We start from the raw sequence: 14,929 nt of genomic DNA, 5'->3' as shown, positions 1-14,929 counted from the left end.
GACATTCACACCACAACAGAAAATAAGATCCCTGTGCTGGCTCATTCATTTTTTTAATTAAACGCCATGAGGTACAGTTGTAGATAACAATTTTTTGTGCTTGGGTTTCAGAGAGTTCTGGGGCATTCTTACCTGCACTCCAACTCCTCACACCAATCTTCATCACGGTGTTTGCGTTCATGCCATGGAATGATCGCCAAGGAATCACCATTGTAACTTAAATTTAAAAGATAAGTTTTAAAAAATAAGTATTTAAAATGCAGATACCTCAAAAACTGGCTATACAAGGAACAATGCAAAAAGCTATCTCTATGACCTAAGTATGAAAGATTCCTGTTTGTATTACCACATGGGTAATATCTGGTGCATGAAACATATATTGTGCATAACATGCTTAAGAAAAATATCAAACTGTGTTTTCTTGGATCACAAAATGATTCAAATAAAAGTAAATTCAAAACAAACATGCCAGGGACTAAAAAAAGTTCTAAATCTGTGTTCATTCACATATTCTAAAATATCTATCAACAGCCCCTATTTTATGTGCTTTCTAAAAATTATTTTTATTATTATAGTTTAGGTAACATGACTACAGTAGTGTTAATGTTTTTCTGAATTTGAGATACAATCAGCACATCTCACCACCAAAGTGCCCAAGACCATCCACTATATATCACTTCTAGTCTACTTCTTCATCACACACACACACACACACACACACACACACACACACACACACACACCGCGAGGTAATCTCAGTTTTATAACCCAAGGCCAAAAATTCATGATCTTTCAAGACTGTCTATTCTCTTTTTTCTCTATATTCCACAGATGAGAAATCAAATAGTATTTGTTTATCTCCTGTACTATTTCACTAAACATGAAACCCTCCAGTTCCACTTAAATTGTAAACTGCAAGATTTCATCTTTTCTTATACAGTGTTCTATTATGTATAAACGCAACTCCTTTGTTTGTCAGTCATTGGACATTGGGTCATTTCTATATGCTGGCTACTGTACTAAACACTGCGAAGAACTCTGGTACACAAAGCAATGCACTGGGCGTTGAGAGGCATGGAAAGCAGCAGGTGCGAATGTGAACTGGCTGTGCAGACCATAAGACTTGGTCTTCCTGCTTTGTGTGTGTGTGTGTGTGTGTGTATTTTGTCAGTTGTAGAGGGTGACGGGGCTGGAGCGATAGCACAGCGGTAGGGCATAACACAGTAACAACAAAGTCTCCAATGGAGACGTTACTGGGCCCGCTCGAGCAACTCGATGAACAATGGGAGGACAGTGACAGTGGACAATAGAGGGTCACACCAGGAAGTGCTGGAGGGAGGGGGCAATGCAGTGCCAGGATGAGAACTCAGGAACCTCACACATACCAGGTATTTGTTCTCCCACTTCAGCTATTTCCCTGGCCTGTGTGAGACTTTCACAAGAGAAGCACTTAGGGGCAGAGAGATAGTACAGTGGGTAGGGCGCCTGCCTGCCTTATATAAAAGGCCACCTGGGTTCAATCCCCAGCATCCCAAATGGTCCCTTGAGCACCACTGAGAGTGATCGCTCAGTGCAGAGCCAGGACAAAGCCTTGAGTACAGCTGGGTGTGGTTCCAAAACAAGATAAAAGGAGCACTTAGAATATTATCCTCGAGGTTGTTTATAGCTCTAACATTTCATGAATCCATTAAAACAACAGAAACATCCTGAATTAAGAATAAAAACAAGGGCCAGAGAGATAATTCAACACACTGAGCACACATTGGGAGGTTTAATCATCAGCACCCCATGGTACCCCAAGAATCACCCCAAGCACTATGCTGAGAATGGCACCTTAGTACCATGAGTGTGACCCAAAAACCTAGAATATAAAAAAGAATTAGAAACAAAAGTTTAGATTTTTTTCAATGACTTGCTCCTATGCTTCAATAAAACATTTTCCCTTATATTTCTAAGTATCACCAGTAGCATTTTCCTATAATTTATTATAGCCCCTGAGAAAAGATAATACTTTCTTATATTATTAGGCCATATTTCGTACTTTCTTATTTTACTAGGTTATGAAATATGCCTTGTACAAGAAATACTTCATAAACATTTGGAAATTATGTTGGTGAACAGATCAGTCTTTATGCAAAAATAAAAAGAGACCACAGGAGCATTTTCGTGTAGAAGCAAGAAGTAACAGCAGATCTGGGGACTGAGCGAAGCTGAGCCATCAAACATCTGCATCTGTTACCCAGCAGTCATTATGATTGGTGTAAGGTCTCCCAAGTAGGGTCCCACATGTATAGTATGTTAAAAAAAAATGGATTGTACCCCGTCTGAAAAACACAAGATTTTATCATTTTTGCTAACATGTAATATTCTACCAAGCCATGTACTACAAAATACGTGTTGTGGAATTCTTTCCTCCACATTCCTGGTTAAATGGAAAGGGGCGGGGGCAGGGTGTGGAAGAGGATAAAGTCCCAAGCATGAGATGAGGCTGTTCAGAAGTAACCTGCAGTATCAACTTTAGAAAACTAATCTTAAGACTACAGCACTAGAGGCTAGAGAGACAGTCCAGAGGTTAAGGCACTTGCCCTGCACAAGACCAACCCAGGTTCAATTCCCAACACTGCATATGGTTCCCAAGCACCGTGATGAGAGATCCCTGAGCACAGACCCAGGAGTAAAAGCAGAGCACCGTTGGGTGTGGCCCCAAAGCAAATGTTTTTCTAGAGTATACAAGTGATTTGTCACTGTTCCATGTGTTGAACAGCCCCACACAGCTCTCTGACAGGGTCAAAAGTAAGTCAAAGCTGCTTGCAGGAACTATGAAACTGCCTTTGGGTTAGAGAACCAACTACAAAAATCATTTGTGAGTCAACAGAACGTAATCCCTACATAACATGAATCTCTTTTGGAGACAGCGAATAAAAAGCACACGTCCTTTATATTGGGCCATATGAAGGTATCAAAATTAAAGCATTAAGACTTAACATTACCAGGAGCACCAACGGCAGTGAAAAATGGGGCTAGGTACAAGACAATAAGAATTAATGAACATCGGAAGGAAAAGAATGAGGAGAATGTGAGCATATGCTGAAGATAGGAAAGTAGAGTATCTGGGGAAATGTTCTGTCCTAAACAAGTAGCTGGGTAAAGAGATAACACAGAATTCTAAACCAACTATCTTCTATGTACCACAAAGACAGTTTTCAAGTCATTTGAATTCACATTTTAATTTCTGAGTCACAGAGATGATTATTTAGCACGAATGCCACAATCACAGCATTTCATTTGTTATCCAAGTGAAAAACTCTAATTTTCTTCCATGCCAATAACTAATATTTTATCACAGGGCACTGAAATGAAAAGTAAAAAGATGAGTGTTTGGATATAATGATGATGATAATACTCTTTCAACAGAAGAATAAATTACAGCAATGAATTGAGAAACAAGAAAAAATAAATAAACCTGGCAACCTATTACTGCCTTTCTAATTAAAACAGACACGGTTCCGTAAGCCACATAACATGTTTTCTGAAAGAATTTTAGGGGAAAAAATGTACTACCAGTTGAACCCTGTATTTTCCATGCAAAGTAGAACATTAGAAGAATTATTACTGAAATGGCAAGATGGGATGTAGGCCCCACAGCAAAATTATACTTGGCATCTAGAGACTAGAATGGTGTAAAGATTTATTAAGTCCCAGTAACAGAAATGGATCAGAAGACACACCAACTTCTGTCAAAATAAATACTGAAGTCGGATTCTGCTCAAAGAGTCACACCAAAAGGTAAGCCTTAATGTTTCACCTTAATATTTCTGCTGCATTCTTCAAGTCATAGCATAACTGTTTCTAAAGTTCTGCTCAACATGGACATCAATATAGTACTTATTATCCACTTCCCATCCCGAGATCCAATTTTGTTGCCACCATTCCCCTGCTTATACATAGAGTCACCATGCTCTGGGCCAGGGCTGGAGCTCAACACAGGTTCAATGCCTGGTAATCCAAGTACCACCAAGTACAACCAGGACAGTCTAGAATTACTCCCACAAGCATAAGCTAAAATTGGTTCCTAAGTACCTCTGAGTGTGCATCCTTACCACCACCACTACAAAAAAAAAAATTAAAACTGTAGCCAGGTTCCATTTCTGCATCGTACAGAGAGCGCCACTTAAGTCTTTTCAACATTTATTATAGCAAAGGCTGTAAGGACAGCATTTTACAATATCAGTAGATACCAGTCTGATGAAACTAGTTTCTACTTCACTTGGTCGTTGGTCCCATCTCTTTATCACTGATCACTTGATTTCCCGTTAATCGTCAATTTGCTCGAGCGGGCGCCAGTAACATCTCCATTTGTCCCTGTCACGTGCTAGTGTAGTCCAATGGCGTCTATTTGTTTTAGGAACACAAAGAGCCTCAAACCAATCGTTCATGATCTTGATGAAGAAGTCTGACCATCTGGTAGGTGGGCGTCCACATGGTCTTTTGACATCCCGTAGAATCCAGTCAGTAACGGCTCTAGTCCAGCGGTAGTCTTTAAATCTCATTATGTGTCCAGCCCATCTGATTTTTGACACCTTGGCAAATGAGACAGCATCCCTGATTCTTCATCGTCGACGGAGGTCGAACTCTGGATTCTTTCTCTCATTTGAGTGATACATGATACTCCAAGCATAGCTCTTTATACTGTGTCTTTGTTTGCATAAATTTTCTGCAAAACCTCTACCCCAGCCAGAACATAAATTCCTTGAGGGCTGAACAGTTTTTGTTTGTTTTTTTGTTTGTTTTTTTTTTTATTTTTCAACTGCTACAGCCTCTAAAACAGTGTCTGACATTTAGCAGACTCTAAAATAATGTGTCAACTAAATGAATTACTTGACAGCACAACAAAGATTTTGGATAAGCTTATTAGTATGACAAAACTTCTAAATTAGAACACAGAAAGAGAAGGGGAAAATTTTTTCATTAGAAAAACAGATCGAGAAGTAGAGAAAGGATAGTAGGATACTAGTAACCTGGTGACGGGCATGGTGCAGAAGCATCATAAACCCACAACACAAATTTAAGTAAACATAATCCTTCAATTAAAAAATTACTGCAAACCTAAGAATCAGAACACGAATGCCTTTCTTCTGTCGATTATAGTGATAACAGAAAGAAAAGCTATATCAACAATGGCATGTGCACTTGTTTGTTCATTGCAGCACTGTTTACAACAGCTAGAATCTGGAAAAAACCTGAGTGCCCGAGAACAGATGACTGGTTAAAGAAACTTTGGTACACCTACACAATGGAGTACTATGTAGCTGTTAGAAAAGATGAAGCCATGAAATTTATGTACAAGTGGTACAACATGGAAAGTATCATGCTAAGCGAAATTAGTCAGAAAGAGAGGGATAGACATAGAAAGATTGCACTCATCTGGGTAACATCCAAGAATAGACGAGGTAAGTACGAGGAGGATTACTCCATGGCTTTAAGGCCAGCCGCACATGCTAGGGGAAAAGGCAGCTCAGATAGAGAAGGGAGCACCAAATAAAGGGTGCTGGGAGGATCCTCCCAGAATGGGAGATGTATGCTGAAAGTAGACTATATAGACCGAACATGTTTGCCACTCAATGTCTCTTTTGCAAACCACAGCACCCAAAAGGAGAGAGAGAACAAAAGGGAATGCCCTGCCACAGGGGCGGGGTGGAATGGGGGAGATGGGGGGTAGGAGGGATACTGTGGTCAGTGGTGGTGGAGAATGGGCACTGGTGGAGGGATGGGTATTTGGTCATTGTATAACTGAAACCCAAGCACAAAAATTTGTAAGTCTACAACTGTACCTCATGGTGTTTCACTAATAAAAATTTAAGGGAAAAAAATGGTATGTGCCTGGATAATTGAATGTATTGATATATTTCAGGAGGAATACATGGTTTCAAAGCAGACTATTTCAGGACCTTCTGCCTGGTGCTCCCCCATTCTTGGTGAAGCTTGCCTACACTTCTGGGCCTATTACAGATAAGGAGGCAAACCCCCTCCATACCAGGTGGATCTAGCAGCCTCCACAGACTGCCTATGCCAAGTTAAGGCTCCTGAATATTGCGGCCATTCATGTGGCCTCATAGCTATTCAACAGATTACATGCTGCTCAGTTATTCTACATGTCATATCTCTTTGAAATGCCTAAACTTTAGTAAGTTTCATAAGGTAAGTAACTTACTATGAAAGGTACCTTTATAAGGAAAGCAGAATGACAGAATGCATAATAAAATTAGGAGGAAAAACTTTTCTTTAATCCTACTCATAAGAAAAATCTGTCACATAAAGTAATCACTGAGGTAAAACTGTATTACCAAAACAAAAGTTAAAAAAAAAATACTGTGCTTTCTGAAGAACCACAGAAAATTTGATTAACTTTAAAATTTATACTACGAGCCTTAAGTTTCTATAAAATAAAAAAAACACAAAAAACATTTTCAGATATTTTCATTTTGATTTCCTTCAGCCCTTCCCACTTTCAAAAATGTTTAGAGAAAATCCTAAACCTAATGCGTCAACCCTACTTCAAAAAATAAACAGTAAACAAACTATCTCCTTTACATAACAATAGCTGATTTTGCTTAGGTTCATTATTTTTTTATATTAGAAAGTTGTTCACATTTTAGGGCACCAATAATCCGGGTCCAGAAATGCAGCAGCGAGTCCCAGAAGGCACCATGTGCTAGAGATCTCTCTGGGCCCCAAACTAAGTCAATTTCACCAGGGCACCCCAGATGAGCTGGAGAGATAGCACAGCGGGTAAGGCCTTTGCCTTGTACGCGGTCCATACAGCCAACCTGGGTTCGATTCCTCTGCCCCTCTCAGAGAGCCTGGCAAGCTACCAAGAGTATCCCACCTGCACAGCAAAGCCTGGCAAACTACCCATGACGTATTCGATATGCCAAACACAGTAACAACAAGTCTCACAATTTGTTGTGAGACATTACTGGTGCCCTCTCGAGCAAACCAATGAACAACAGGAGGGCAGTGCTACAGAGCTACCCCAGATGGAGCAGGCAGCTCCCCCCGCCCACCCACTCCAGACAACCCCAGTAACCAAGAGCTTCCACAAGCAAGGCCCAGGTATGCAGGTTCCAGGACCAAGTCTCCAAGCCACGTGGCAGCAGCAGAGCTGGGCTGTCCCTCCCCAGCTCCCCGCCCACTCTTGACTCCGGATGCCATGCCCACAACCCGCCTCTGCGCGCCATCTTAGCACACCAACAGCTCTGATTCAGAAACTCCCTATTGAATCCCCAAATGGATCAGTGCCATACAGAGATATCTCTGGAACCCAACCATTTACAATCTTAGAATTTCAGAAGCCTGCGGCTGCAAAAGCATCCACAGGACCTCTCATAATATTCAAAATGAGCAATGGAAAATAAATTATCTAGCGTCTGCCCTGTGGCAAACAGGCTTGAATGGTGGTGGGAAATTTCAAGCAAAATATAATGCCCCAAAGTACAGAGTACTGGGAAAATTGTCTGCTGTAGAGGCAGGGTGAGGACTGGGGTTGGTGGAGTGTGTGTGTGTGTGGGGGGGGGGGGGGGGGGGAGAACAATGGGGACATTGGTGGTGGAAAATTTGCACTGGTAGAGGGATGGGTGTCAATCATTGTATGGCTGAACCTCAAACATGAAAGCTTTGTAACTATATCTCATGGTGATTCAATAGAAGAAAAGAAAAGAAAAGAAAAGAGAAGAAAAGAAAAGAAAAGAAGAAAGTTGTTCACTGTTTAATTTCAAACAATAAACTCTGCTGGTTTTATCTGAAGGCAATATTTATCTGTCAGCAGGAAAAGAATTAATATAACATGTATAATTATGTTCGACTATTCTTTCACTAATTATTTCTCACATATATACATAGTTCATTTCAAAGAAATTTCATCAAGAATAAACTTTTTTATTTAAGAATAAAAACTGTTTTGTGCTCTGTCTTGGAAACAGAAAGCTGAATAGGCAGTGTATTACTACTAATTGCTACCTTTTATGCACTGATCTAAGAAATAAAGCTATATACATATTTCTATTTTTCAGCTTAGAATAAAATGTTCTGCTAAATAAAAGAAAAAATAATAATTTGGATTTAAATGTATAAGTACATTGTGAAATGTTGCTAGCATTTCAGTCTTATATAGAATTCTTATCGAGTGCTTTCATAAGCTTCTAGTATATAGTTTTCCCCTCAACAAAAGCAAATATTCTTTACTTTCTTATAGATACTCCTTGGGCTCCATCACAACTTCTAGGTGTTTTATATCTATAGAGCTAATATTAATTGTATATTTATATAAATACATATTTCATTTAATATTCAAGTATCCCATATATTGTTAAAAACATAAATTTACCAGTAGCTCAAAATCATTACTGACTTACTGAGTGAATGGATAGTTTAATGATCAGTAAAAAGAAATTCACTTAATAATAAAATGAATCAAGCGAGTCTCTTAATTCTAAAATCAGAGACTTTAAGTAGAAAAACCTGCAAAGGTTCTTAAGGTTTACAACAACTTAAGCTAAAATCTATCTGAATCACAAATGGAAAAAATGCCAATTTAAAAGAAAGATGATTTAGTTAAAATGACATACATAACTCACTCTTTCAGCACTATCCTATTGCCAATATAATTACAAGTGTATGTGCCTTTCAAAATGAGGGCAATTTATATCCTTGGAGCCTTTTATATAAAAGAACGCAGCAAAATAATTCAATCAACTAATTAATTCATGAGCTTCTGTAAAAAAAAAAAGTAAAGGTGTATTGTGCAAATGTCAGAAAAACTCTTTAAAGGAAAAAAAATTCTTCAGAAACCAAGTTGAATAATGGCAATAAAAAGAAAAAAATGTACAGTACTTTAACCTCATCTAAGTGGATAGATAGAAAAGTGCCATGATTCATGGCATGCATATTTATAATGCCGTCTTAAATTGTGTCAATCAATGTAGTGTTCATTGAAAGGAAGATGAAAACTTGAACCCTATGATGTCCCCAGGCCAAGCTCCCAAATTTCCTTCTATATTGCTAAAACGTGCATGTATTTCTGTGCTGCTATCGCTGCAGAGAATTACAATCAATCATGCGTGGTGTTCCTTTATTAAACAGCAAACTCCTTCCGTTTTAGCCATCTTGTATGCTTAGCTTACAGTGTGGATTAGGATCCCATATAGGGTCCATAGGGGAAAACCTGGCAACAGTAAAAAGTTTCTAAATGCCCGTTTAAAAAAATTTAATAAACAAAATGATCAATTCATAACCCAATACATAATGAACCCAGTACGTTTCTGGCAGCACTCACTCATGCTGTGTTTCTTGGCTGAACAGGGTCATAAATGAAGAAAATTTAAAAAGCCTTATTTAGAAGCCAGGGAAATAGTACATTGTATACATGTAAAGCATGTATTGGTCGCAAATGCAGTCTCAGGCACCACACAGCCTCCAGAGCTTCGGCAAGAGTAGCCCTGGAGCCTCCTGAGATGTGGTCCTGAAGGCCCTGAGCATCACGGGATATGGTCCTCAAGGCCCTGTGCATCAAAGGGTGAGGTCCTCAAGGCCTTGAGCATCACGGAGTATGGTCTTCGAGGCCCTGAGCATCACGTGATATGTTCCTCAAGACCTTGAGCATCACGAGGTATGGTCCTCAAGGCCCTGCACATCACGGGGTGTGGTCCTCAAGGCCCTGAGCATCACAGGGTGTGGTCCTCAAGGCCCCTGAGCTTCATGGCGTGTGGCCATGGAGACCTCTACGCACCATCGAGTGACCTGAAGTGCCCAAATAGCATATCCTCTGATTACCTTACCAAATCAGCAGGCAAGCTGCTCCAACATCTGAGAGTGGTGTGATACCAGAAATTAATTTTAACCTCACTAAACATTTAATGGATAGATGTACAAACTGAAGAACATATGGAAGAAGACAAATAAGTGAAGAAACAAAAACCACTGCCAATGCATAGGAAAATTTACAGCTCAAAGTGAGTATGCTTTTCTTGTAGCCAAAGATTCAGAAAATGTAGTAGTGTTGCAGTCAAAGGCTTCTGATTTAAAATCTCTGAAGTGTACTCTCCAACTCCCTATTTCACGCCCATGCCATTGGCAACGTGGCATCACTGAATACTACTAGTGACTCTGGGCTGGAGAGAAGAGAGTATACGGTCACAAAGAGATGTCTGAAAGATGTAAGATGTCTGAAACTTTTAATAAACAAGAAAATACAAAAGACTGTTTTCTTTGAAATTCACAGGTCCACTGGTCTTAGTGCTGAAAACTCTGGGGCACCCTTGGGAGGGGGACAGGCCAAGTTCCCACCCTGCTGAAGGTCCAGAAGCTACACCCACAACGCACAGCTACTGCCATGCCCAGGGCCGAATTGAACAGTGTCACGACTAATCTCAGCAGATACGCCAAACCGACAAAAATTCAGGTGCACCAGTTTTCAGGCTGAAAATCCAAGGGTCTTACTGGAGTGGGGGTGTGCAGCCACCCCTCGTCCCCCATCCCTGTACTTCCAGAAACCCCCGCAGTCACACTCACATTCCACAGCCACCACCAAGTAAATTCATCAGCTTAGTTCTACTTTTCCTGGAGTTCCTGGTAATGCGAGTCTCCTTCCAGTCTTTGCAAGTGTTCTTTAGATCTTTAATTTCTTTAAGTCTGGGCCAAATTTACTGCATGCAAGTATATAGCCAAATAATGAAATGAAAATCCCAGAAATGAAGAGAGAGACTGCAACTAGACAAGACAATGGTCTCGCCGTCTGCCATGCAGTTAATTCGAATACATATTTAGGGCTGACAAGACGAAAAGCTAAACTAGAGTTCGCAGAAAAGGAAAGAAAAACATTGGCAAATTTGAAAGGTGTGGATCTCGTAGAGTTACATAAATTCTAAACTACATAATCAATACTCATTCACAGGATCAGAAATGGAAGTCCAGGAAGTGGTGAATAAATTGACTGGGAAGAGGGGGAGAAGGAGGTGGGGGAAAGACTCCAGATTATCATCAGCAAACACAGTATCAAATTGTATAAATATTGCTATATATGCACTGCTATGCCACTGTCTATAATTCTCAAATTAAACAAATACGTAACAGACTAATTCATTACAAATTTAGAAATCCATTTAGATACACTGCCGAACTGTGGAATACACAAAAGTGGCTGCTGAAACACATACAATGTGATTAAATACATCATTACATTATGAGAGAGGAGAAAATTGTATAAGAACAACAAACTCAAGAAGCTAAAAATTCTGAATGTCTGGCATTAAAAAAATAATAATAATAAAGTATGTACAGAAAGATAGGAGCAAACAAAAGTCAGCCAGAGAGATAGCAGTAGGCAAAGTGGGTAAGTGGGTCGACTGCCTTGCATGCAGTCGACCAACCAGGGTTTGCTTCTCAGACACCTAAGCCCCCTGAGATCATTAGGAGTGACCCCTGAGTAGAAACAGGAGTGAGTCCTGAACACATCTCGGTATAGTCAAAATCCCCTCTTTTCCACCAATCTCCAAGAAATGACAGAAAATGATGGCCCTATCCAAGAGAAAAATCAATTGCTTAACATACACTAAGCAATGGTGCCAGAGTGGTAATACAATGAGTAGGATTTTTGCCTTATACAGGGCCAACCGGAGTTCAATCCCCAGCATCCCATAGCCCAGGATCCCCAGCAACCCTACGCACTCACTACCCAGAGAGATACCTACGTATAGGAGTAAGCCCTGTTTTGATTGTGACACAAAACGAAAAGTAAACTAAGCAACACCAATAGTAATATAATGAGAGACATAGAAAATAAAGAATGCCAGAGGAAAATTCCTAAATTCTAAGGGGGGAAAAAAATTCAGCAGCAGATAGAAAAATCATAGTGATTTTTATTAATATTAATAGCAGTTACTATAGAGGAGACTGGTGACATTATAAAGACTAATAGAAACTATACAAATGAAACACAGGAGAAAAATGTCTTAAAAAGATGAACTGTGAAGACAAAAAGAAGTTGCATTTACATACATGTAATTGCAATTCCAGAAATAGTAAGAGGGAGAGGAAAAAAATATTTAAAGAAGGACAAGGCATGAAGTTCCCAAATTTTGCAGACTAAGCTCACCTTAAACATAAAAAAAAAAAAATCAATACAGATGTTGGCAATGTGTGGTGTTTAATATTTTTCACTTTGTGGAAATGCATCAAATTGCACTTTAATGATCTGTGCATCTTCCAGTGTCTTTAATTCGATTTCAAACATTAAAATTTTAACTGCAATTGAAACAATGCTCAGTGAGCAATTTTTTGATTAATAACTTGGAATCTCAGGCACTTGATAACAGGAGAAGGATGCTGTCCCAGCTGAGAAATAAATAAAGCATAAGTTTTATCAAGGAGGAATATTCCCTATGTTTAATTTTGCATTGGTTTATTCACTCGTCCTTTACAATTCTAGTTAACTGCACTAGTTAACTAGTTAAAAGGTCACCTACAACTCAAAATTCCTATCAAGCAGTACAAAATAAAACCAGTTCCTGGTACCACAGCTGGAACATGGCCTCAATTTCTACCACCAGTGCCATTAATTGAGGATCAACTATATGCTAGGATCTGTGAAAGATTACATGACTCTTTGGTTACTTAATCGTAATAAAATTTCTCACAACTTTTTCATTTCACAGCTGAAGAAAATGAAGTGGAGAGAAGCTAACTGACTTCCCCCAAAGGCCACATCTAGCGGGCATCAGGGCCGAGCCATAGACCCGAGTTTCTGACTTGCCAGTAAGCCTGTCACTTCTCAATTTCAAGTGTGCATTCGCACCATGACATACAGTCCAAATCCTTTACATATGCCATGACTGTTTTTCCAAAATACTCAACTTTTAGGATTACATGAAATTGATACAGAGGTCAAAACACTTCTTAAATATTGCATCTGCTTTGTCTACAAGACAGGGGTTTGATTCTTCATAAAGTCTCATATATTAAAAATACAATATTTAAATAAGCTTTGCCAATATCAAAAACTGAAATAAGTGTCTCACGGGGTTATTTATATGTTAATTAAATATAGTGTGATAAAGAGATTTACTGCTGACACAGACAAGTATTTACATATTAATGAAATCTGGAAGGGAAAAGGCATTGTGTGATAAAAAAAGAATTACAGGAACTATTTCCCTGAGGTAATTCAACCATTTGGAAGACACTATAATCTACTTAAGGATCACATGTTCTGAAATTATTGGTCAAACAACTCAAACTTTGGGAGAAAAGAAAAAATGAAAATGGAGTCATTTCCGTAAAAGGAGAAACATTTGGTATCATTAGGTAACACTGATGCTCCCAGCAGATTTCTAAGAGAATACATTACTTCTGGAAACAAGGAGAGACCAGTGTCAGCATCCGTCTGTAGCAGCATCCTGCTGTCCCCAACCCTGCTAATCCCTCAGAATCTGGGATGTGGGCCCCCGTGGCACAGGTTGGATCCTACCAAAGAGCTTCTCTGAGGCAAACACTACCCTGGATACCAAAATCAGCCAGAGATATCACAAAAACAGAAAACTAAAGACCTGTGTCACTGATGAACCCTGATATAAAAACCCTCGAGAGCTGAAGAAGGCCACCCTAAGGTCCTAAAACTAAATGGGAAAAAGCTTAAAACTTTAGCCAAAAAGAGGGAAATAGCAGAACTAACAGTACAGGTGCAGCAATACCAAAAATTAGCCTCACTGTTTATTAGTAGAATAATAACTTAAAGGCTTTTTGAAAACTTGAACCCGATGAGAAAGACAACAGAGAAAGAATTTACAGCTTATCTTTTCAACAATTCTCTAGAGGAGGAGAATTGTCCTGTAGAATTCTCTACAGGAACATATAATTCAGTCTTCTTGAGATTTAAAAAATAAATAAATAAATGGCAAAAATAAAAAACAAGAAAAAATTAACTGTATTAATTTTAAATAAAATCAGAAATTTGAACTGCATTAAGGCACATTAAAAACATCTGACAAGTCATACAAACACTGAAATATAAAACAATTTAAATCACTTTTTAAACAATTGCCTCCTTCAGGATAAAGTTCACTCGGGTCTCTCAAACTTCTCACCCTGACAGCAGGGTAATAACCCGATATCTACTTGTCTCATGGATAAACAGGCTATAATCATTTAAGAAACATCCAGTTGGTTTGTGGATTTTCTGAACTTCCATCTCAATCATGAAATGTTGAATAAAAGAACGAATAATATCTTAATACATCCTCATGTCTACAGCAATTCTCAAATATTGACATACTTTACAAAATGCAGAAAAATTATACTGAAATAACTCATCTCTACCTTCTTAATCAAAGAAACAGGCCTCAATATTTTTTGGTGCTTTTGGTAGATAGTCAAGAACAAGATGAGTCAAGATCTAAACTGGGCTCACAGTGTCAGGAAACACACAACCCAAATCACCCCACTCCCAGCCCCAGGCCTGCTTCCGTGCAGGCAGGCTCTCAGGTCTTTCTTTCCTAAAACAACCTTTGGAAACCGTTCCCCACTTTGAAAAGTACTGGCTGTCCCCCTCTCTACTGAGAGTGAGCACAGAAGGCCAAATACATATTCCAAATTGAAAATGCAAACCAATTTATTGTTCTTCGCTCATACGAGCTCAGAAATAAACTGCACATATGGGAACTGAATTTTGATTAGATAACTAATCAACTTTTCCATTTTAAAGGGAAAAGAAACACTTAGATGTTTCCCTTGAGAATACGAAAATGCCATGAACGCACTGCCCCAATCTTTCCACAATTATGCCATCACTCGCTCTTCCACTTAGATATGTCATTACCACTATAAAAATATAAACAATAAAAACTACTTAACACGGGCACTGGGGAGATGGCTGAAAGGG

At 39.1% G+C, this 14,929-nt stretch overlaps 1 protein-coding gene across 1 annotated transcript in view; it reads right to left on the bottom strand.

Moving 5' to 3' along the window:
* NBAS (NBAS subunit of NRZ tethering complex) overlaps positions 1–14,929 on the bottom strand; it is a 389,024-nt gene that overhangs the window by 244,796 nt on the left and 129,299 nt on the right. The window contains exon 22 of the mRNA XM_056124489.1: positions 133–216. Coding sequence (XP_055980464.1) covers positions 133–216 — 84 coding nt within the window. The remainder of the gene's footprint in view (positions 1–132; positions 217–14,929) is intronic.

The sequence above is a fragment of the Sorex fumeus genome, unplaced genomic scaffold (genome assembly GCF_029834395.1).
Source record: "Sorex fumeus unplaced genomic scaffold, SorFum_2.1 ptg000006l, whole genome shotgun sequence".
In the NCBI taxonomy this organism is placed as follows: Eukaryota; Metazoa; Chordata; class Mammalia; order Eulipotyphla; family Soricidae; genus Sorex; species Sorex fumeus.
The sequence above is the reverse complement of the archived record's forward strand: the minus strand, read 5'-3'. Positions and strand labels throughout refer to the sequence as shown.